At 34.0% G+C, this 21,854-nt stretch overlaps 3 protein-coding genes and 1 long non-coding RNA gene across 4 annotated transcripts; 3 read left to right on the top strand and 1 right to left on the bottom strand.

Moving 5' to 3' along the window:
• LOC149909417 (anionic trypsin-2-like) lies at positions 1 to 3,165 on the top strand. The gene is made up of 5 exons (XM_090119392.1): positions 1 to 200; positions 1,161 to 1,302; positions 1,596 to 1,845; positions 2,450 to 2,605; positions 2,943 to 3,165. The coding sequence occupies exons 1-5, from the start codon at positions 149 to 151 to the stop codon at positions 3,093 to 3,095; spliced, it is 753 nt and encodes a 250-aa protein (XP_089975518.1). The 5' UTR covers positions 1 to 148; the 3' UTR covers positions 3,096 to 3,165.
• A 1,204-nt stretch (positions 3,166 to 4,369) lies between these two features.
• Positions 4,370 to 9,791, top strand: LOC149909415 (chymotrypsin-2-like). The gene is made up of 5 exons (XM_090119393.1): positions 4,370 to 4,431; positions 5,884 to 6,025; positions 6,377 to 6,626; positions 7,060 to 7,212; positions 9,468 to 9,791. Exons 1-5 carry the CDS (start codon positions 4,380 to 4,382, stop codon positions 9,618 to 9,620), a joined length of 750 nt encoding a protein of 249 aa, XP_089975519.1. The 5' UTR covers positions 4,370 to 4,379; the 3' UTR covers positions 9,621 to 9,791.
• LOC149909416 (uncharacterized) lies at positions 7,661 to 9,355 on the bottom strand. The gene is made up of 3 exons (XR_016458572.1): positions 9,054 to 9,355; positions 8,354 to 8,495; positions 7,661 to 8,008 (listed from the first exon to the last, which is right to left on the bottom strand). It is a non-coding gene; the product is annotated as an uncharacterized LOC149909416 (long non-coding RNA).
• Positions 9,792 to 18,566: 8,775 nt separating the features above from the next.
• On the top strand, positions 18,567 to 21,528 carry LOC149909414 (chymotrypsin-2-like). Its single transcript, XM_090120169.1, has 5 exons — positions 18,567 to 18,573; positions 19,350 to 19,521; positions 19,816 to 20,062; positions 20,600 to 20,758; positions 21,307 to 21,528. Exons 1-5 carry the CDS (start codon positions 18,567 to 18,569, stop codon positions 21,496 to 21,498), a joined length of 777 nt encoding a protein of 258 aa, XP_089976295.1. The 3' UTR covers positions 21,499 to 21,528.
• Positions 21,529 to 21,854: the final 326 nt, after the last annotated feature.

Here is a 21,854-nt window from a genome sequence, read left to right as displayed (position 1 = left end):
TTCAATTTTTTGTATTTTTATTCCGTTTATTCTCTGACAGTAAAAAACTCGTAAAAAATCTACATAGTGGATCGTATGTAACTACCTTAGCTTAAAATAATTTCATATAAAATAGACAAGCGTTTGATAATTTTCAACAGTCAACAATATGTTTAAACTTTCCATATTGATATTTCTTTCAATTGCTTGGGCTGCAGATGGTAAGTACTCAAGTTTATCTTTTTATATGATATCCATTGCTTTAGTAAAACTTTAACCTAATCTTCATCGTTATCAATATTAATTTTAACCGATAGTGGTCCACAGTTGGATATAGGTTAGTTGTCCGATCTGGGGCACATATTATGACCGGCACACTGTTTCTTCAGCGTACTATTTTGTTAAGCTTCGTCGATTATTGTCTTTCTCTGACAAATTACTTCGTTCCGGATTTGTTCCTTCCAATCAATAACCAGCAAAGCTCTCTACACGTCCCGACTCCATAAGCTATGACTGATACGCACTAATTATGTTATTATATTCGCGATATATTATAATATTCGCGAAGACACGATGGAGTCTTCCAAATGCTGCCTGTTGATCTCACCCTCGAAATTGTACCTTTATTATTTTGGGAATATGTTTATCCGGTGTATCATATTAATACCTATATTTTTAGATATCCTTTAAAGAAAAATAAACTTTCAAATTTTATTCCATACTTCCTTATCCCCTCTTAAAAGCGGGCAATAGTTCGGCAAAATAATGAAAATTCAGGACGAACCACCAGCTCGGTTGCTCACCCTTAATAAAAAATCGATCGAATCAAAGGATCAATGCGGAATTTCATATGTTACTAGTTGACCCAGCAGACGTCGTTGTCCTGTCTTCGCAAAAATTGTCAAACCCGTGATGTTTATGGCTGTTATATTTTCGAATTTTCTTAATTTTTTGTACAAATTTCTTGAATTTTTTTACATAACATCCTTCTCCTGACAAAAACGAACACATCAAAATAAGAATAATCGAAATCGGTTTAGAACTTCACGCGTGATGCCGTGACCAAGGGAAATAGGGATTCATTTTTAACCGACTTCAAAAAAAAATATAGATTTCATCTTCCTTTATCCTGATTCGTAGAATATCAAAGTTGTAACAGATATCTTATGGGTTTTATATAGCTGCTATGCGGCTAGACACAAAGGATGGAGAGTACCCCTACCAAGCGTCACTGCAGAGAAAAGAAGCACCTGCGTATTACTTCTGTAGCGGCACCATCATCTCATCTAAATGGATATTAACAGCTGCTAATTGTTTCGACCGGTATATTTTATACAATTTTATGAAGTAGCTTAGACTTTCGCTACAATTTTATGTTCTTTAGAGTCTAGTACATATATAATTTTTTTTGTTTTTACAAAAACATTAAAAAATTTAAATAACTTTATTAGCGTGACAGTATATTAAGGTCCTATTCCAGAAAAAGTAAATAGCATCCCAAGCCCATTTGTCGCGTCTGGGGTATATTCATCCATATTTTTACAATTATCCATTATATTTACATCCATTATATTTACAGTTTACAATCCATATTTTTGCCTTTCTATTTTTTACAGCTTCCGAACAGGCATAAATGACATAACAGTGGGTGTTGGAAGCATCTCTCTTCGAGCAGCTACTTTTTATTCAGTGGAACAAATTATAATCCACGAAAATTATGATGAAATATATTTAGACAATAATATTGCTCTTGTCAAGCTGGCGAGTGATTTGATATTAAACTCCAATGTGGCTCCCATTGATCTAGCATCGATGGATACTCCACCTGGAACGAATTGTACATTAACTGGATGGGGACCGTACATCGTAAGTTGCCTATTTCAAGATATTATATCTCTAGAGGTTTAAAATGGTCTCAATTTCAAAACCACGTTTACAATTTGCATGAGTGTAGTTAAAGGCCAGGATTGAAACGGATTAAAATTTTCATGGCCTTATTTTGTGCGAGAGATTAAACCAGAGGTATATGTATAATGTATAATGAACCTTTTTGCTTTAAAAATCAATCAGTTCATTGGTTTCAGTGAAACATTCGAATAGGGCTATATTTTAATTAAGGAATCAAATTATAGGTTACTAGCTTTCCACCCGCAGCTTCACCCGCGCAGTCAAAGAAAAACCCGCATAGTTCCCGTTCCCGTGGGATTTCCGGGATAAAACCTATCCTATTTCCCGGGATAAAAAGTAGCCTATGTCCTTTCTCGGGTATCAAAATATCTCTATACCAAATTTCATGCAAATTGGTTCAGTAGTTAAGGCGTGATTGAGTAACAGACAGACAGACAGAGTTACTTTCGCATTTATAATATTAGTATGGATAATTGCAGCTAGCAGAATCAAATTATATGAATTTCCTGCGATTTTATCATTTTATAGCACATACTTATAAAGTGAAATTTTCATTTTTCAGAGCAATCCAAGGAACCCTTATAATTTAAAAGTGACATTTTTAAATACAATCAACCAAAGTGATTGTCGAAGATGTTTCCGAATGGGGTACGTGAACACTGATGTAGCTGAAAGACAACTATCCGGAGAAAGGGATGAACCGTTCGGAGCATGTCAGGTGATTAATTTGTTTACAGTAAAGCCTAGAAAAGCAAGAATAAACTAAAAGCTCTCAAGTCCACTTCAATTTTTTTGGAACGAAGTTCTTTATAGCGCGTTGCGAAAAGGAGATTGACGAAAAATATAAAAACCAAAACTTTTAAAGACACTTTTTTTGTACTATTGTTGTAAGCCGTGCGGCGTGCGCGTGTTTCTCTGTCTGTCTCTCTCTCTCTCTTTCATAGGACTTCGTTCCATCCGGGTGTCCCTTGACACCATTCAAGCTATGAATAACATAATTAACTTCGTGGACTTCTTTACTGTAAGCCTTATTGTTAAAAAAATTATGTTTACAGATTGAGGCTGGAGGTCCTTTGGCGGTTAATAATGAAGTTGTTGGTATAATATCTTGCTCTGGACGCGACATATACAGATCCAGAGAATATCCATACATTTTCACGAAAGTGTTCGCCTACCTGGATTGGATATCAAATAAAATTAATTCTTAGTAAATAACAATACATTGATTAGTTTTCTTTTTTTGCTTTTTTAGCAATGATTGTAAAAGTAAACAAAATATTATAGTTGTCATTTTCCGAAAGCTGTGTTTTATTATTTCTGCACCTGAATTTTATAATGGCTGATTAAGCTATACTAATATTATAAAGCTGAAGAGTTTGTTTGTTTGAACGCGCTAATCGCGGGAAATACCACTGAACCGATTACAATGAAAATTGAAATTTAGCACACATATAGAAGGTAACTTGGATTAACACATAGGATAGGTTTTATCCCGGAAATCCCACGGGAATGGGAATTATGCGGGTTTTTCTTAGAAAATGCGGACGAAGCCGCGGGCGGAAAGCTAGTTTATAATAATTGTGAAGTTTTAAATTGTAAAAACAACATATACATGAAAAAAATCTCCGAAAACATATTGTAAGTAAATACCTAAGGTATATACTCATATTCAAGTACTCATTTTAAAATAGAAATTAATTAATGAGATAACTAAATTGTTTCTATTCTATTTATATGTTAATTGCGCAATATATATTTTAAAGGTGAGGACATAATATTTGAAAAAGTGTAAATTTTAAGTTTCGTCTAGTTCTGATAATCTGTTCAAAACTTGATATTCAAAGGATCCATTCTCATTGGAATCGGTAATTATACTTTAAAAAAAGTGTGCGTGTACTAGTGTACACACGTAAGAAATGAAACATCTTTATGACCTTATTAAAAAAAAAATATGTGCAACTTTACAGAAATTTTTATTTATTTATTTATTTATTTATTTATTTACACATAGAACTATCTAAAAATACGTTGAATCACGCGTGGTAGGGATAAAAAATAATAAAAAAAAATAATATTTATTAGCAAATTTTACATATTCAGTTCATAATTTTGTTCTGCCTTCTGAACTAGGTTATTACCTGTGTCTCAGAAAACAGTGCATATTCCCTTATGAGTTCATACAAGTATAATTAAATACGTAAACAGAATATATATATTATAGTTACAGATTAATAAAAATTACTAGTTAATTATAAATAAAAAAATATGGCGCGTAACGGAAAAATGTCACGCGAAACGAAAAAATGTTACACTAGATTTTTTTCCAACCCTGTTAAAGAAGTTTCATAAGGAGAAGATAATTAATGTTTTTTTTAATCCAGTAAAAATCATACATATTATAACGTTGAATTTGAATCGTATGTAACTACCTTAACTTACAATAATTATATATATATTGAACCACCGTTTGATAATTAACGACATTCAAAAATATGTTTAAACTATCCATACTGCTCTTTCTTTCTATTGCTTGGGCTGCAGACGGTAAGTCTATGTAATAAATAATAATAAAAAAAATGTGTGCGTGTACTAGTGTAGAACTTACACACGTAAGAAGTGAAACTTCTTTATGACCTTATTTTTCAAAAAATAATTTACTATATGCAACTTGACAGAAATACGTCGAATCACGCGTGGTAGGGATAAGAACAAGATGGCGCGTAACGAAAAAATGTCACGCGTAACGAAAAAATGTTACACTAAATTTTTTTCCAACCCCGATAAAGAAGTTTCACTTAAAGGGGTCGACCTATTTTTGTTAGAGAAGTATTATACAGGGTTACTTGTAAAACACCAGCAACCTCGCAGGACAAGATAGCTAACATCATAACTTCATAAGTACGACTTTTGATAATTTGTTAGATTTTATTTTCATACAAAAATAAATATAAAATATTCATTTAATTTTCCGTTTGAATATTATAAACTCTACGCGCATCCCAAAAATTACGTAAACAAGAAGCGAACGAGAGGGGAAAGAAGGCGTCGCGTCGTCCTTTCGATGAATAGAACATAGACTTACAAATGTTAGGAGAGTACAATAAAAACTTTAAAAAAATCATTTAAAAATAATGTATTGCGTTATGCCAAAAGTCGTAGAACAAATGTTGCTACTTATGATGTTAGCTATCTTGTCCTGAGAGGTTGCTGGTGCTTTACAAGTAACCCTGTATGGTATGGTAGAAGTATTATATGAATGGATATTATGTACCTATACTTAACATCGTTTCTGAATGATTTGACTATAAACGAATAGATTTTGGTTCTATATATCGGTTTCTAAGAATATAAAGTTTAATCCATACTAATATTATAAATGCGAAAGTAACTCTGTCTGTCTGTCTGTTACTCAATCACGCCTAAACTACTGAACCAATTTGCATGAACTTTGGTATGGATATATTTTGATACCCGAGAAAGGACATAGGCTACCTTTTATTGCGAAATATGTACCACGGGCGAAGCCGGGGCGGACCACTAGTTATTATATAAAGTAACCGATTTTCGGACAGGGTGTGTTATAATATTTTACGTGTTGAGCAGCTTGGTTGCCCGCTCTAACAAAATGTATCAACGATAGAATTTTTGATTGTATCGTCGAGTATTGCTCAAAGTATAATTCCATAGACTGTTTCCTCCTCCTTCATCCTAAAGCGCGTCACACACGGTGAAGATACTATAATATTTTATCTTAAGATACTGTTTGTACCCACAAAATTTCGCGTCATTTGTAACAGGATGGCGGTTCTACAGGAGTCTTAGTACGCAATGACAAAAAGAAAAATGATGGTCCGAACGCTGATACCGGATGCGTTAAGATACTGTGATATAAAATATAACAGTATCTTAAGATAAAATATTATAGTATCTTCACCGTGTGTGACGCGCTTTATTCGTGGAATATAGTAACAGATATATCTTTTGGCTTTTATTAAGCTCTAATACGAAAAACTGCGGAAGATGGAGCGTATCCCTACCAAGCGTCACTGCAGAGAATAACAGCACCTGCATTTTACTTCTGTAGCGGCACCATCATCTCAACTGAATGGATATTAACAGCTGCTTTTTGTTTCGATAGGTATATTTTAGATAATAATCTTGTAAATTATCTTCGACTTTCGCTACAATTTTGTGCTCTTTAAAGTTATAGCGTCAAGTATCAATGTTGATATTTATTTATTCATCAAAAACACTCATAAAATGTCAAAATCTTGGTTAGAATTTCAGTAAACAATATCCCAAACCCATTTGTGGCTTCTGGGATAGATAGTATAGAAAAGTATATTTCATACCTTTTTTCTTAAAAAAGTAAATAGCCCCGCCCTCGAATGGTAGATTAATGAATCTGTGAAAAATTATGCGAAATGTCACATCATTTTGAGTAAATAATTACATACATTACATATTTTTGTCTTTCTATTTTCTATAGCTCCCGGAGTAGCAGTAAAGAAATAGCAGTGGGTGTTGGAAGCATCAATCTTTCAAGAGCCACTTTATATCCAGTGGAAAAAATTATAATCCACGAGAATTTTAATGAAACCTCTTTAGACAATAATATTGCTCTTGTCAAGCTGGCGAGTGAGTTGATATTAAACTCCAATGTGGCTCCCATTGATCTAGCATCGATGGATACTCCACCTGGAACGAATTGTACATTAACTGGCTGGGGAAGCTACTCCGTAAGTTACCTTTTTTAAGATGTCTCCAATATATAAAATAGTCTCGATTTTGAACACCGTGATTACATAGCTTTAACACCATGATCAAAACAGATAAATTTATTTCGGAGAATTATTTTTGCTTAAAGTTTTAGTTTTATACACTGTATTCAAACACTTGTATATTCTCTTTCATAACCGAGACGTAAAACATCCAAAATGTTTTCGGCTGTCTTTCTGTTGTTTCTTTTATTGTACAGGGTAATGTTATCATGACTTCTGGTATCGGTACACTCATTGCAATGAAATGTTTAGATATAAGTGTTTTTAAGGAATCATTAAATCATTTAACGAACACGGTTATGATTACATCTGAGGTATTGATATCATATGTTTTGATCATTTGTTAGACTCAACAAAGAAACACTTCTAAAGTAAAATTTTCCTTTTTCAGAGCAATCCGAGGAACCGCGATGATTTACAAGTGGCATATTTAGATACAATTTCTTTGGATCAATGTAGAAAAGAAAAAGGGGGGTACACGTACTTTTCTATAACTGAAAGACAACTATGCGGAGAAAGGAATGAGCAAAGGGGTGTATGTCAGGTGATAAATATGTTTTTTTTTTACTTTAGAAACTTTACAAACAAGTAAAGTACGAATTAGCTGACATTTCTAAAGTCGACTGAATTATCAAGCGTAATAGGAGTAAAATAATTCTTGGGTAATAAGTTACTTTATTGACATTGATTGGATAATTGGGTACACAGATCTAGCACTACTAGATTCCGAACATGCGTGGCCACCTCAGTGCATTTCGCTCTATCTTCGAGTGTTGCCATTTTATAAACATTCCTACATTTTAGGGAAAATTTTCATTAAAAATACGTCCTCAAATTCACTCTAACATTAATTATTTATTACAATTCAGTGTAATAAATAAATAATATTAGGTGAATTTGAGGACGTATTTTTAATGAAAATTTACCTTTGTAGTTTTTATAAACATAATATACATTCGAGAAGGGAAGACCACAAATAAAGGAATATTAAATTCAGATACAGTTTCAATGTGTTTTATTATCATAGGTTATTTTACACATGTATAAATTTCTGTGCTAAGGGCCGATTACAAATATTGGAACATAAAAATCAAGTAGGTACAAAATCTACATAGCCCGATGTCGAATGTTTTTCGTACGTAAACGTACGCTTTTGGGCTTATGAAATTTAGATATAAGGAAAAGTTGCGTAATTGGCTTGAATATCGTTTCCTTGAGTTTTAGAAAATATTTATTTCCGTTTTCGATGCTGCGGAGAACTTCTGTTTCTTCCATATTTATAAGCATTTAACAAGCAATTTCTTAAGACGATTAGCTGATATCTGTTTTTGCTTCTGCAACTGAAAAAATAAATTTTATAATATAAAATATTTTTTGTGTCAAGGCCATTGTATTAATTATTTTAATACCAATATATTGGTATCAAAGTATAACATTAATATACATATATAGCAAATAATTAGAAATAAAAATACTTCAATATATTAAATTTGAAACTATGGCATCAAAACAACTCTGCTTTTAGAAATAAAAACATTTTTTAAAGAGAAATGCTAACAATTAATGGCAAATAAAATGGAATTAATGATTAATTTACTCCGGTTATAATTTTTTATCCATTATTAAGTATGTATTACCAAATAACTTGTTATTTTTATTAATTAAGATGTATTTTTAGTACAAACCAGTTTTCGAGTTTTAGCACCTGGGGACACATTTTAATCATTTGATTTCTGTCTATTCCTTTTAACTCCTCTATAGCTCGTTGATGGTATTGGAATTTGGATCATCATTTTGTGTTGCCGATACTGACTGCACAGATTCAAACTAAAAAAATATAAATTCTTAGATTTATATTTTACTTTTATTTTACTAGAGAGTTAATGTTAAAAGCAATTTAATATGTAACAAAGTTTAATAAACGCATATGAAAATAATCTATCTTAGGGTTATAGGGAAATCTAACAATGGAATTTGATTGTGATTTAAAATCAACTTCTTAAAATGTAGATAAGTAATTACATTCATGCTTATTGTTGGCGTAGCATTTGACTGAAGGAGAGATAATTTAGGTTTGCAAACAAAAAAATTGCGTTAAAATTCTTTGAACATATTCTCGCTTTTTAGATGGTACCCAATTTTACCGACTAGCATCAATCCATATTTTACGAATGCCAGAATACGTTGGAAAACTATTGGACAAACATTTTTTTGCAATTTTGTGGACTTTTTTTCCCATTTCCAGGCAACATTGTGATTGAGGTTATCTTACACTTAAAACCTAAAACTACCACGAAATATTAACAATAAGAATGATCAGTTGATAGGAAACAGTCAAATAAAATGATTCTGATATTATGTATCTATATTTAATTGTTTACTTACGAATGAAACGAAATTCCATCGGCGTTTGTTTCCGTGCGGCTGTTATAGCCTAATACGCTGCAACCACCCATAATTATAAACACTCAGTACACGTAGGACATTCAGAACACTTTTATAATTAACTTCCAAATGTATTTATCACCAAAAAGAACAGTAGACACAAGAAAACTAATTAAATATCAGATCTGCTTTGTTTGTTTGGCCCAGATTTGACATTGGGCCATCTAAAAAGTGGCCACGCAGATAAGGACAAAAAAAACGTATCTACATCCCCTTCACTCACATAGTGAAAGCGTAGCTATCTATCTCGTTTCACCATAGCATTGCATATCTACTAGTGCTAGATCTGTGATTGGGTACCTACTTGACTTAGTCTATATCTCAACTGGAAGTTTGAAAAAAAATATTTTACAGGTTGAAGCTGGAGGTCCTTTGGCGGCTAATGATGAAGTTGTCGGTATAATTTCTTGCGCCTTGCTGGATCGATTCAGAGGCAATATACATCCATACATTTTCACAAATGTGTACGCTTACTTGGATTGGATATCAGATAATATGAAAAATTGACAAATCTAATTTGAATAATTACATTGAAAACTTTTCTTTTAGTGTATTTTATAATTTTAAAAGAAATCTAATTAAGTTAAAGAGAAAATCGAATTAAATTTTGTTTTACGAAAATAGAATCAATCATTAATTGTGACGATTATTTTGATGTAATTCGTGCTTTTTTGCAAAATTAAAATGATCTTTTAAATACATGGATTTTATAAACAACAATGAGACCAAATTATATCCTCACGCTTCCCTATTCCCTTAAGGGCGCGTATAAAGTCAAATCACCAATCAACTTTTAGTTGATACGTGTAATATTCAAGACCAAATATAAAAAATAAAATATATGTAAAACTTGATGATATTTTCGATTATATTGTCAGATCAAAAACATAAAATATTGAAATTGACTCGATAGAAAAAATTCACGAAGTTACCTCTAAATTTCACACTTTTACGTTTTTTACTGGACATGGTAATACTTATTATGATTTTTTTTTCATAAACAATTATATTAAAACATTTGCAATATATTTGTCAGAGCATTTTGTGTAATTACTTTTAGTTTTGCTTTAATCACGATAAAACACTTTTGGCGCTTACTATATTTTTAATTACGCAAGAAATCATCTTCCATCGCACGTTCCGGGAGCTAAAACATAATTCTATTTCATACATCAGACGCTATCGCTCCGTTGAGACGAGTAGACCACGCTAAAATTGCTGCGCCGTGTTTTATAATTACGCCGAATATTGATTTGTTGAAAATGGTAAACAACAAAATGAAAAGACTTAAGAAACGAGAACTAAAGAAGATTCAAATTGAAAAGATAACTAAATGTCGAAAATAAGTTATAATAGTATTGTTATAATATTAATAAATAATAATTATAATATAAAAAGATAAGTCTTGATTTACCTATTTGAGAAAGTTTAGTTTCTGTAAAATAATTTCCGCGGGCTGAGTATTGACGCGATAGCAGCAGCAACAGCTATAGATAGGTAAATAAAATTCATAGTGGTACCTAATTCTTACAGTCGCGGTGCAATCAATCAAGTCAAGAAAGATTTATATTATTACTAGCGGTCCGCCCCGGCTTCGCCCGTGGTACATATGAAAAATAGATGTTGGCCGATTCTCAGATTTACCCGATATGCACAGAAAATTTCATGAGAATCGGTCCACCCGTTTCGGAGGAGTATGCAGACTAACATTGTGACACGAGAATTTTATATATAAGATTATTACTATAGGCAGATCCTATGTTCGCTCCAGTAAATAATAATATCAATAATATGTAAACCGGTTGTGAATAGTACATATATATTATATTTACAATCTGTATTAGATAATCATACATAACATCTATACATAGGTATAACAAATTCGTACGAAAGTCAAAACTGTACTTACATTGAATAGGTATTTTTTTATAATATACATATGTATATGTATATATATAATATATTCATAATCTGTATTACATAGTAATATGTAGTACATATCTATACATAAATATAGTTTTTAGAATTTTTGTATGTCTGTCTGTATGTATGTCTGGGCTCTAATTTTGGTGCAGATATAGCTTGAGACCTGAGAAAGGTCATAGGATGAGTTTTATCCCGTAAATAAAAAAAACTGTCTGTGTTTGTCTGTTTGTTTGTACACGCTAATCTCCGGAACTACTGGACGGATTTGAATGAAAGTTATTTTGTTGTAAACACCTGATGCAGAACCGCAACAGACCACCTAAACTATAGATTCATTTGAGAAAGTTTATCCAGGCGAGTTTGGATATTATTATTTGTGTAAATTCTGTAAATTCGTTTCCGCGAGTTGAGTATTCATGCGACGATATTTATAGATACCTACATTCATAGTGGGTACCTACAATTTACAAAGACACTTTTTATACTTAGTTATGTAGGTACCTAATTCCTACGGTCGCCTTGCAAATGCAATCAATCAAATCGGGAATGTTTTATAATATTATTATTATTATATATATGTATATATTATAGTATTACTATAGGTAGATTCCTATGTTTGCTCCAGTAAATAACCAATACAAGTTGTGAATAGTAACTACACTTTATATATATTTACAATCTGTATTAGATAATAATATTACAATCACATAGGTATAAAAAAAAATTGTACGAAAGTCAAAACTGTACATTGAATTTTTTTACGGATACCTACTTGGGGCGTGATTTTCAATCGATATAGGAGCCAAAAATATAGGTACATAGTTTATAGAATTTTTGTCTGTTTGTCTGTATGTATGTCTGGCTCTCTAAGATCTAACTTTGATACAGAGATAGCTTGAGACCTGAGAAAGGACATTGGATAGGTTTGTTCCCGTAAATCCTAAAAAAACTCTATGTGTCTGTTTGTTTGTACACGCCAATCTCCGGAACTATTGGACGGCTTTGAATGAAAGTTATTTTGTTGTGTAGGTATTATCTGGGCAATATAAATATACAAATTCGAAGATCTAGAATGTATGATGAGGGACCCTGAGATCACACCCTAACATTTATAGGAGTGACGTCAACAAAAATTGTTGCGTCTGATGGAAAATTTCTGTTGATTAAAAAAAATCAAAGATCTGGAACATCTGATATAGACCCATAAGAGCCCAGCTACACATTTATAAGAATGATTTTATTTTTAGAATAATTGCTGAGTCGAAAAATGTCGTACAATCTAATAGTCCATTGAATAAAAAGTTCTAGAGTGCGTGAGTTAGTAACGTAAGATGTTTCTTCGGAAACATGTCAAGAGTCCCTAGGTAATAAACATACTAAAACCCCGGGCCACTAGGAGGAGCCCCGGAGTGGGGGGAGGGGGAAAATGGGTCCATTTTTTCATTTTTCGCTTAAATCTCAAAAACGGTACATGTTAGAGAAAAACTTTCAAGGAAAAGTTGAAAGGCCATAAAATTATCTACAAGTTGTACCTGAATCATTTTTTCCTATATCCTACCGTTTCTGAGTTATACGCAGTAAAACATGATTTTGGCTCAAACAATTTCCACATCAATCGATCAAAAAATATTTCTTTCTTCCAAAAAACTCAAAAGTGCCACTTGTGACCGGTACTGATAGATTGCTCTTAATTCAAGTTCAGTAACTCAAACTGCCCTAATATAATATTTTGACAATCGATTCCTCCTAAAGGCTTCCATGGAGGAATGTGTTTATTTTACCAATTATAAAACTAATTAAGAGCAATCTATCAGTACTGGTCACAAGTTGCACATTTGAGTTTTTTGGAAGAAAGAAATATTTTTTGATCGATTGATGTTGAAATTGTTTGAGCCAAAATCATGTTTTACTGCGTATAACTCAGAAACGGTAGGATATAGGAAAAAATGATTCAGGTACAACTTGTAGATAATTTTATGGCCTTTCAATTTTTCCATGAAAGTTTTTCTCTAACATGTACCGTTTTTGAGATTTAAGCGAAAAATGAAAAAATGGACCCATTTCCCCCCTCCCCCCACTCCGGGGCTCCTCCTAGTGGCCCGGGGTTTTAGTATGTTTATTACCTAGGGACTCTTGACATGTTTCCGAAGAAACATCTTACGTTACTAACTCACGCACTCTAGATCCCCCTTGGAGGGACTCATTCAATGGACTATAACCAAATTAATCAAAATAAATTTCTGGAGGAATGTGTGTCGTCGACTGCGTATGTTTATTTAAAAATAGTATCTATACTCGCTATTTCGACAGACTTTTTTACGGATTCGTGCTCTATACTGTTTCCCTAATATTGTTTTTTTTTTATATATTACATACAGACAGTTTTTTTACTGTTTTATAATATGTATAAATTATCATTAATAATTATAAACAAATAATAATAAAAAGACATATTACATAATTTGTGATGATTTCAACTTCACTGTTTTATACAATTATTTTAGACAACATACCTACTAACTACCGAAAATACGCGTTGAACGAGCGAAGAATATTGTGTATAATTTAGCGTGCGATGAACTTTACGTACGTTGGATGAGCCGGGTGTATGAGGGTATTGTGAGGGCGCGCGGCATGGCGCGTAATGTGCGGGGCTTAATCGTAGAATTATCTGGCTTTATACGCCCTCTTAAGAATATTTATGAAACACGAAAGCAACACCAGGCGACGCGTCTGCTCGTTTGCTATCCTATAGCATTAAAAAAAAGTTCTCTAACATCGATATTTTGCTTCATTTATTTGTTTTTAAAATTCGTTACAAAAACTTAAAGAGAATAAATATATAACTATCAAATGTAACGCAAACAAATATGAAATAACAATCAAACACAACAAAAACAACAATATCAATGAAAACAACTATAACTCGGAGTGCGTCATGTAGTTTGATTTTTTTGCAGTACTTACTGTGTGAATCTGTTGCCACTTGCCAAGTTAGGTGTGAAAGGGATAAAATGACATACAGGCGTCATTCAACGTCATATTTTCTTGTTACAAGTTAATGTTCATAGTGCAATCTCCAGTGTATTAGATATAAGCTTCTAGGTGTGAGTACAGACAGCAATAGAAATGAGCGAGACCGCATGCGAGCGGCCGCCATCTTCAGATCTATTCTATATCTGCGCGGCTTATACCTACGCAAGTTTACTGGTACAGGTGCACCCACAGGGTGCACCTGTCAGGTGTGTGCCGTAGCATGTATGGCAATTGGCAGCCTGAGTATGTACTTTAATGACGTGAATTTTTTAAGAACAATAAGTTTTAATTTGACTAAGTAGTAGTTAAACTCTATTGGTTATCTTTTTGTAACATTTAGGGTAAGTTAGTTATTATTCAGTCACTCACTGGCGGAATCAAAACCGCAAATATGCAAAGAGATAAGTAAAGGCATACCGTATAGGATAATATTGTCCTATTTTTGATGCATAGGAAAATGCTAGGGCCGAGAATGCGACCTTGGGGTACACCGTAAGAAATACGTTGCTCTGAGCTAGGGTAAAAATCAGCTAGGGTAACTATAACGTTAACGCAGCTTCAGTTTAGACTGTAAGGCCGAGATTCACAGATCGCACTTTAACTTTACTTTGATGGAAAGATCTACTTTCACAGAAAAATATATTTCTTAGTCGTGTCAAGCTCATCTTTACTTTCCGAAAACTATACTTAGTAAAGGTTAAGGGCGCTTGTGCACTACAAGGAATTTTACTGTCCGGCATTCCGATTTTTTATGGTCCGGTGTGGCATGAAAAAACCGATGAATTGCTTGTGCACCTGTCCGTCTTTACTCGGATCAGTGCGGTACAGTTCAAGGAAGTATGGCGGTATAATGCTATCATAAATGATTGTTTTCGCATTTTACAAGAAACGAGTAAAAATATAGAAGGTGAAATATTATATTACTTCGTTATAATAAAAAGTAAAGTTCCGTAAGAGATTTAAAATGCGTGTTTCATTTATTTATTTTAATCGGTGACGAGGAGCTAAATCTATTCCCACTTGAACTTTAACTTACCAACACTTACTTAGATAATAATTATAGGTCAATGCTTGGTCAATGTATATAAAATAACAATACCGACTTCTCAAATCTCATTGCCAACTAAAAGAAAGTAAAACAAGAGCTTGCTTTCAATTGGCATATACAATACTAGCTTTCCGCCTGCGGCTTCGCCCGCTTTTTCAAAGAAAAACCCGCATAGTTCCCGTTCCCGTGGGATTTCCGGGATAAAACCTAGCCTATGTTACTCGTGGATAATGTAGCTTTCGAATGGTGAAAGAATTTTTAAAATCGGTCCAGTAGTTTATGAGCCTATTCATTACAATCAAACAAACAAACAAAGTATTCCTCTTTATAATATTAGTGTAGATAAAACCAAGCAAGTGGGCACTCGAAAACAATTATACCTACAGCGACTCGTAAACTCAAAAAACCATCCGTAATAGGGAAAAGTAAAATGTCGGACAGTAAAATTACGTATAGTGCACAAGCTAGTATTTAGATTAATTGCGTGCCATACCGGACCGTAAAAAATCGGAATGCCGGACCGTAAAATTCCTTGTAGTGGACAAACGCCCTAAGGGCGCTTGTGCACTACAAGGAATTTTACTGTCCGGCATTCCGATTTTTTACGGTCCGGTTTGGCATGAAAAATCCGATGAATTGGCTTGTGCACCTGTCCGTCTTTACTCGGATCAGTGCGGTACAGTTCAAGGAAGTTTGGCGGTAGAATGCTATCATATTTTTTTTGCATTTTACAAGAAACGAGTAAAAAATATATGTAAAAGATGAAATATTATATTACTTCGTAAGATATATTATTCTATAAAAAGTAAAGTTCCGTAAGAGATTTAAAATGCGTGTTTCACTTATTTATTTTAATCGGTGACGAGGAGCTAAAGCTATTCCCACTTGAACTTTAACTTACCAACACTTACTTAGATAATAATTATAGGTCAATGTATATAAAAATAACAATACTGACTTTTCAAATCACATTGCCAGCTAAAAGGAAGTAAAACAAGAGCTTGCTTTCAATTGGCATATGCAATAAAAAGAGTAAAATCCAAGCAAGTGGGCACTCGAAAACAATTATACCTACAGCGACTCGTAAACTCAAAAAACCATCCGGAATAGGGAAAAGTAAAATGTCGGACAGTAAAATTACGTACAGTGCACAAGCTAGTATATAGATTGATGGCGTGCCATACCGGACCGTAAAATTCCTTGTAGTGGACAAACGCCGTAAGGAGTCGATAATCATGACTTTGGTCTCAAAGTAAACTTTACATGACTATGCGTATAAATCATGTAGGCCTTCATTTTAAACTAATTTCCTAGAACAGAAACGCATTTTAATATGGTTGGGTTATAGCTCGAAACGTCATGTCGATTTGAGTGACATTTTTTTGTTGATTTGTTGATCGTTGCATTGCTTCGTTTGTCTTATAACATTATAATATTTTTCTGACGAATTTTGCTGTGGCTACCGGTTTTTGATATTTCTATCGAATTATAAGACGTTGTCAGGTCAAAAAAACATCTTATAATATGTACATGGCAGGTTAATTTTTTTTAAAACTTAAACTTTATTAAAACATTCATTTTTTTAAATAGACTCACAAATTTGATGTACATCTTTTTTTTTGGGTATGTTATATCATGTTTGGGTATGTTTCTTAATTCAACTGTGTTTTCGAGGCGGTGTAGTTGAGTCTCATTAGCTTGCACTTCAAGCTCCAGGGCAGTGACATACGTTGTCAAAACGTTGATGGCTGCCGTCGAAAGGTGGCGACGCTTGCAGTTGTAGTTTTCCGTTTTTTCGTGTTGCGAAACTTTCCGTTCGTCTGTTAGAACTCGATGGTTAGAACGCTTAGATAACAAATTAACTACTTAATAAAAATTAAATCAGGTTTTACTGCTGTATCTTAGGGTAATTTTTCAAAATATTAGAAGTAACTAGCGGCCCGCCCCGGCTTCGCCCGTGGTACATATGAAAAATAGATGTTGGCCGATTCTCAGACTCACCCGATATGCACAGAAAATTTCATGAGAATCGGTCCACCCGTTTCGGAGGAGTATGCAGACTAACATTGTGACACGAGAATTTTATATATATGTTACGGCTAAAGGTAGGTGAGAACATAAACTTAAGATTAGCCGGCTAAACTTAGGTTTATTTTCGACGAGGTGTTAATGTTAGTTTGTTCTATCTTTAGCCGGCTAAACTTAAGTGTAACCGCAGGCCCGTGGCTAAAAATGTCGGGGTGGGTAGATTTGGTTACTATAATACATGTAAGGAACAGGGCGAGTGTTTTCTGGCACTTCGCCGGCTGCTGCCGCAGCACGCTCGCTGCGCTCGCTCGGCTCGTGCGGGTCTTAAGAGTTCTAACCTAACCTAACCTAGCCACCAGCTTTCTGCCCTGAGTCGGGGTGGGTAGATTTGGTTACTATAATACATGTAAGGAACAGGGCGAGTGTTTTCTGGCACTGTGCGGGCCCCTCAAGCCCTCCACCGGCCCGGCGCTAACCAAATCTACCCACCCCGACATTTTTAGCCACGGGCCTGCGGTTACACTTAAGTTTAGCCGGCTAAAGATAGAACAAACTAACATTAACACCTCGTCGAAAATAAACCTAAGTTTAGCCGGCTAATCTTAAGTTTATGTTCTCACCTACCTTTAGCCGTGACATAATATATAAGATTGTGTTTGTTGATTTTGTTCATTCAGTATTTTTAAGCTTAATTTAATCAAGGTCTGATTTATTTGTTGTAAAGACATGAACTTATGAATTGTCTTATCTTAAACTATCTGTGGGTACCTTTATTCGATTCGGAACGTAAGTAAGTGATATTGCAAATAATAATTATGAAACAATATTAATTTCAATTTAAAAACAATTTAAAATTTTAACTTCTTTACAATTATAATATGTCAAATTTTGTGATGGATTTTCAAAGGTGGATGCACAATATATTGTAAATAATTGAAGCTACCAAAAACTATCACTCGCGAAAAACTTAACTAATCGAATTTTTTTTAATGCTTCAGTTCCACATAGCGTTTGGAAACGCGCGCTTTGCCGTTTTTAGGCCAGATTTTATTGAAGTGTACACAATACACCATAATATTATGCAAGCGCGCGTCAAACGCGCACTTTGAGATTTTTGTTCAAACGCTTGTTGGGAGGGCGTCAGCCGCGCACTTCGAGATATATATGAGCCGTGTACGTAGTACATTCGAACGCGCGTTTTCCTGTAGAATGGACACACATTCACCAAAATGGATTGCTACTACTAATACTAAAAAGCTGTGCTAAGCGCGCTGTATGAACGCTACCAACGAGCGCCTAACGCAACGCCCGCGCCGAGCTTCTTATAATATGACTGTGTAAACTATTTATGTAAAAAATTTTTTGTACAAAAGGCTTGTTTACAATACTTGCGTTGTACTTTTCAAGGTGTAAAAATGGCACGTAAGTTTATTTATTATTTTTCTATTTATTTTTTTTGTAAAAAATGATAAACTGCTGTTTAGGTAAACTCTGACCGTGTACAGACAAAGTTTTATTTAGAAAATTTAGATGTAAAATGTTCTCTGAAACGTATGCAAATACCTTAACTTGTGGTAAAAATATATAAAGCAACAATTTATTACTTTTGACATTCCAAATCTATTCGATCAAAATGTTTATTGTGTCTATATTGTTTATTTTTTCCATTGTTTGGATCGCAGAAGGTACGTTGTCTTATGTTTTTATATGAATTTTGTTAAATTACCTTTTTTACGTTTATTAATCTACTAGCTTCCACCCGCGGCTTCGCCCACGTGGTGGTGATAAAATGGATAATATGGTTTAAATAAAAGGTAGCCTATATTCTTTCTCAGGGTCTAAAGATTGTCTGTGCCAAATTTCATCAAAATCAGTTGAGAGGTTTAGGCGGGAAAGCGTAACAGACAGACAGACAGAGTTACAGGTTTCAGGCTATCTTTTATCAAAACACCACGCGGGCGAAGCCTCGGGTGGAAGCTAGTATGAAATAATTAGTAAGTTAAAAACCAGTCTGTAGTCAAATTTGACGTTCCTAGTTAGTAGCATACATTTTTAATGGCTTTCTTATCTAATTTCGATTATTTCATCAATTTTATGTTGTGAACTTTACACAATGCGGTCTGTCGAGACTCGAGAGTAGAACACACCCATACACTTCGCGTTGTGGGGCGTGGAATAATATAAATTGTAAAATGCAGATGATTCCGTCGAGGGTCGACCCGAAACTAGATTAGTGGGAAGTAGAGTTGCACAAGATGGCGCGTTTCCATACCAAGCTTCAGTGCAGACTATTCAGAACAGCACCCACATCTGCGGTGGCGTTGTCATCCAACCTAAATGGATATTGTCAGCTGCTCATTGTTTCGAAAGGTATACCTTATATTTTTTATTAAGCAGCAGCTTAGACTTCCGCTACTATTTTATGCTGATGATCACAGATGTGTCAAGTATGGATATTAATATCCCAAGAAAACATTAGAACCCATTTCAGTTACTCAGGTATTCAGGCATTGATCATGCATTGATAGTACATGTAGTCGTGGAGTATTGGATATTGACATCTGCTTCTGGCCTCGATCAGCCTCCTATGTCCAGTCATACCGAAGCTTTACGGCACCATATTATTATGTTCCTTGATGAATTTTGTGCCTTTATTTTCTATAGTGCCGGGGCAGACCAAATAGAAGTACTTGTTGGGACCATCTCTCTTTCATCAGGCGGCACCAGATATCGAGTGGAGAAAATTGTAACACACGAAGATTTTTCCGAAACATCTCGTGCTAACGATATTGCTCTACTCAAACTGCAAAGTGATCTTACCTACAACTCTAAAGTGGCTGCCATTAGCTTGGCATCCCGAGACACTCCCGTTGGAACGGAGGTTACATTAACTGGTTGGGGATACGTAAATGTGAGTTATCGTGATGTTTATAGGTTTTAAAATAGTCTAAATTTCAAAACCAAAATGATTATATTATGTTCTTAGAAGATAATCATATTGAGGCTTTCAGTTATACATTCATACTGCATTTTATTAATAATTCTAAACACTTTATGATACTTTCACGAAGCGAACATAAATATCCTTTAAAATTTGGAAAATTAAAACATATCGAAGACAAAAATGTATTTAATAGTATGACTTCTAGTATTGGTAGACCGATAAGTATTCCTATACTTATCGAAACCTTTTTGATTTTTTTAAGATGATTTCAAGGTTTTTAAGCTATTGCATAGCTTCTATCGTGGGCCTTGAGCGCGGGGACCGAATCCAGAAATTCCGTAACGAAAAACCTCACGCTCCCTACTCCGACGGGCGCGGAGGTGTAGCTTGAAGGCATAGCATGTTATAGCTATACCGCGGCAGTCCCCGAGTGCCACACGTTTTTTTTTTTATTTTATTCATCATGTGTTTTCAGTACATGTAAAGTGTCATGTCGTATTTCAGCCATCTGAGGAGAAACCTGATACTTTACGACTACTGTATTTGAACACGATTTCCAAGGAAGAATGTCAAAGAAAATTAGAGGACAACATATATAATCCTATAACTGATCAAAAAATATGCGCAGATAAAGGAGGGACACCAGGAGTAGGTGCATGTCAGGTATATTGTATTGTTGAACAAAATTTTATTTACACTACAGATTAATAGTAGCTAATACGTGCGCTGAGGTTTCAAAGTTCCTGGGGGTTACCATGATGTCTTATAACATTAATAGCTTTCCGCCCGCGGCTTCGCCCACTTGGTATAAAACATAATATATTATATACTAAAACCTTCCTCTTGAATCACTCTATCTATTAAAAAAAACCGCATCAAAATCCGTTGCGTAGTTTTAAAGATTTAAGCATACACAGGGACATAGGGACAGAGAAAGCGACTTTGTTTTATACTATGTAGTGATTGTTTCCAGTGTGGGAAACTGATGGCGCTAGACGACCTATAAGAGCTGTCATTTTCCAACATCAGATATCATACTGCTTTTAGAAATCGTGTTACAGGAGCTAGGAGGAAAAGTTCGATCACAAGGCAGAATTTGAAACCACGCCTTTCGCCTATTTTTATTTACACATTTCTCGTTTTATTAAGCTGTTGAATGCTAGTAAAAAAATGCAAATATAAAGTAAATATTAAAATTGTCTTGTTTACAGGAGGATGCTGGAGGTCCTGTAATGGCTGGGGAAGAACTCATTGGCATTATTTCTTACGGTGTGTCGCCACCGCGTGATGTCACCTTACTCGGACCTTGCGGCACTGGTCTTCCAGATGTGTTCACTAGAGTATACGCTTACAGTGATTGGATAACCGACACAATTATATCTGATGATCTTACTTCATTTTAAACATTTAAAAATGTTTTTTTTTAATCATGATTCGATAATTATTTTAAAAATGAAAAAGCAATTGTTATCATTGTAATAAAAAGAACCTATGTGTTCATTAATTTTCTACGTATTAGTTTTTTGGCGAAATAAAATTTAAGTAATGTGTGATCGTTTTTATTTCTTTACTTTTTCAGAGCCCCATTTATTTAAAATTTCGGCAATTTTCTTAAAAATCCAATCCTTGAATATCTAATTCTCCTTTAATTATAATTTAATTTTTACAATTAAAAAAGGAATAAATACGCCATTGTCCACAAAGAAAAGAAAAAAAGGTACTATGCAAATATTCTAGGCAAGCCTTTTTTACCGACTTA

Source organism: Colias eurytheme, chromosome 3, assembly GCF_061535395.1.
Source record: "Colias eurytheme isolate Ceu_HAF_F1 chromosome 3, ilColEury1 Martin Lab GWU primary, whole genome shotgun sequence".
Classification (NCBI taxonomy): Eukaryota; Metazoa; Arthropoda; class Insecta; order Lepidoptera; family Pieridae; genus Colias; species Colias eurytheme.
The sequence above is the reverse complement of the archived record's forward strand: the minus strand, read 5'-3'. Positions and strand labels throughout refer to the sequence as shown.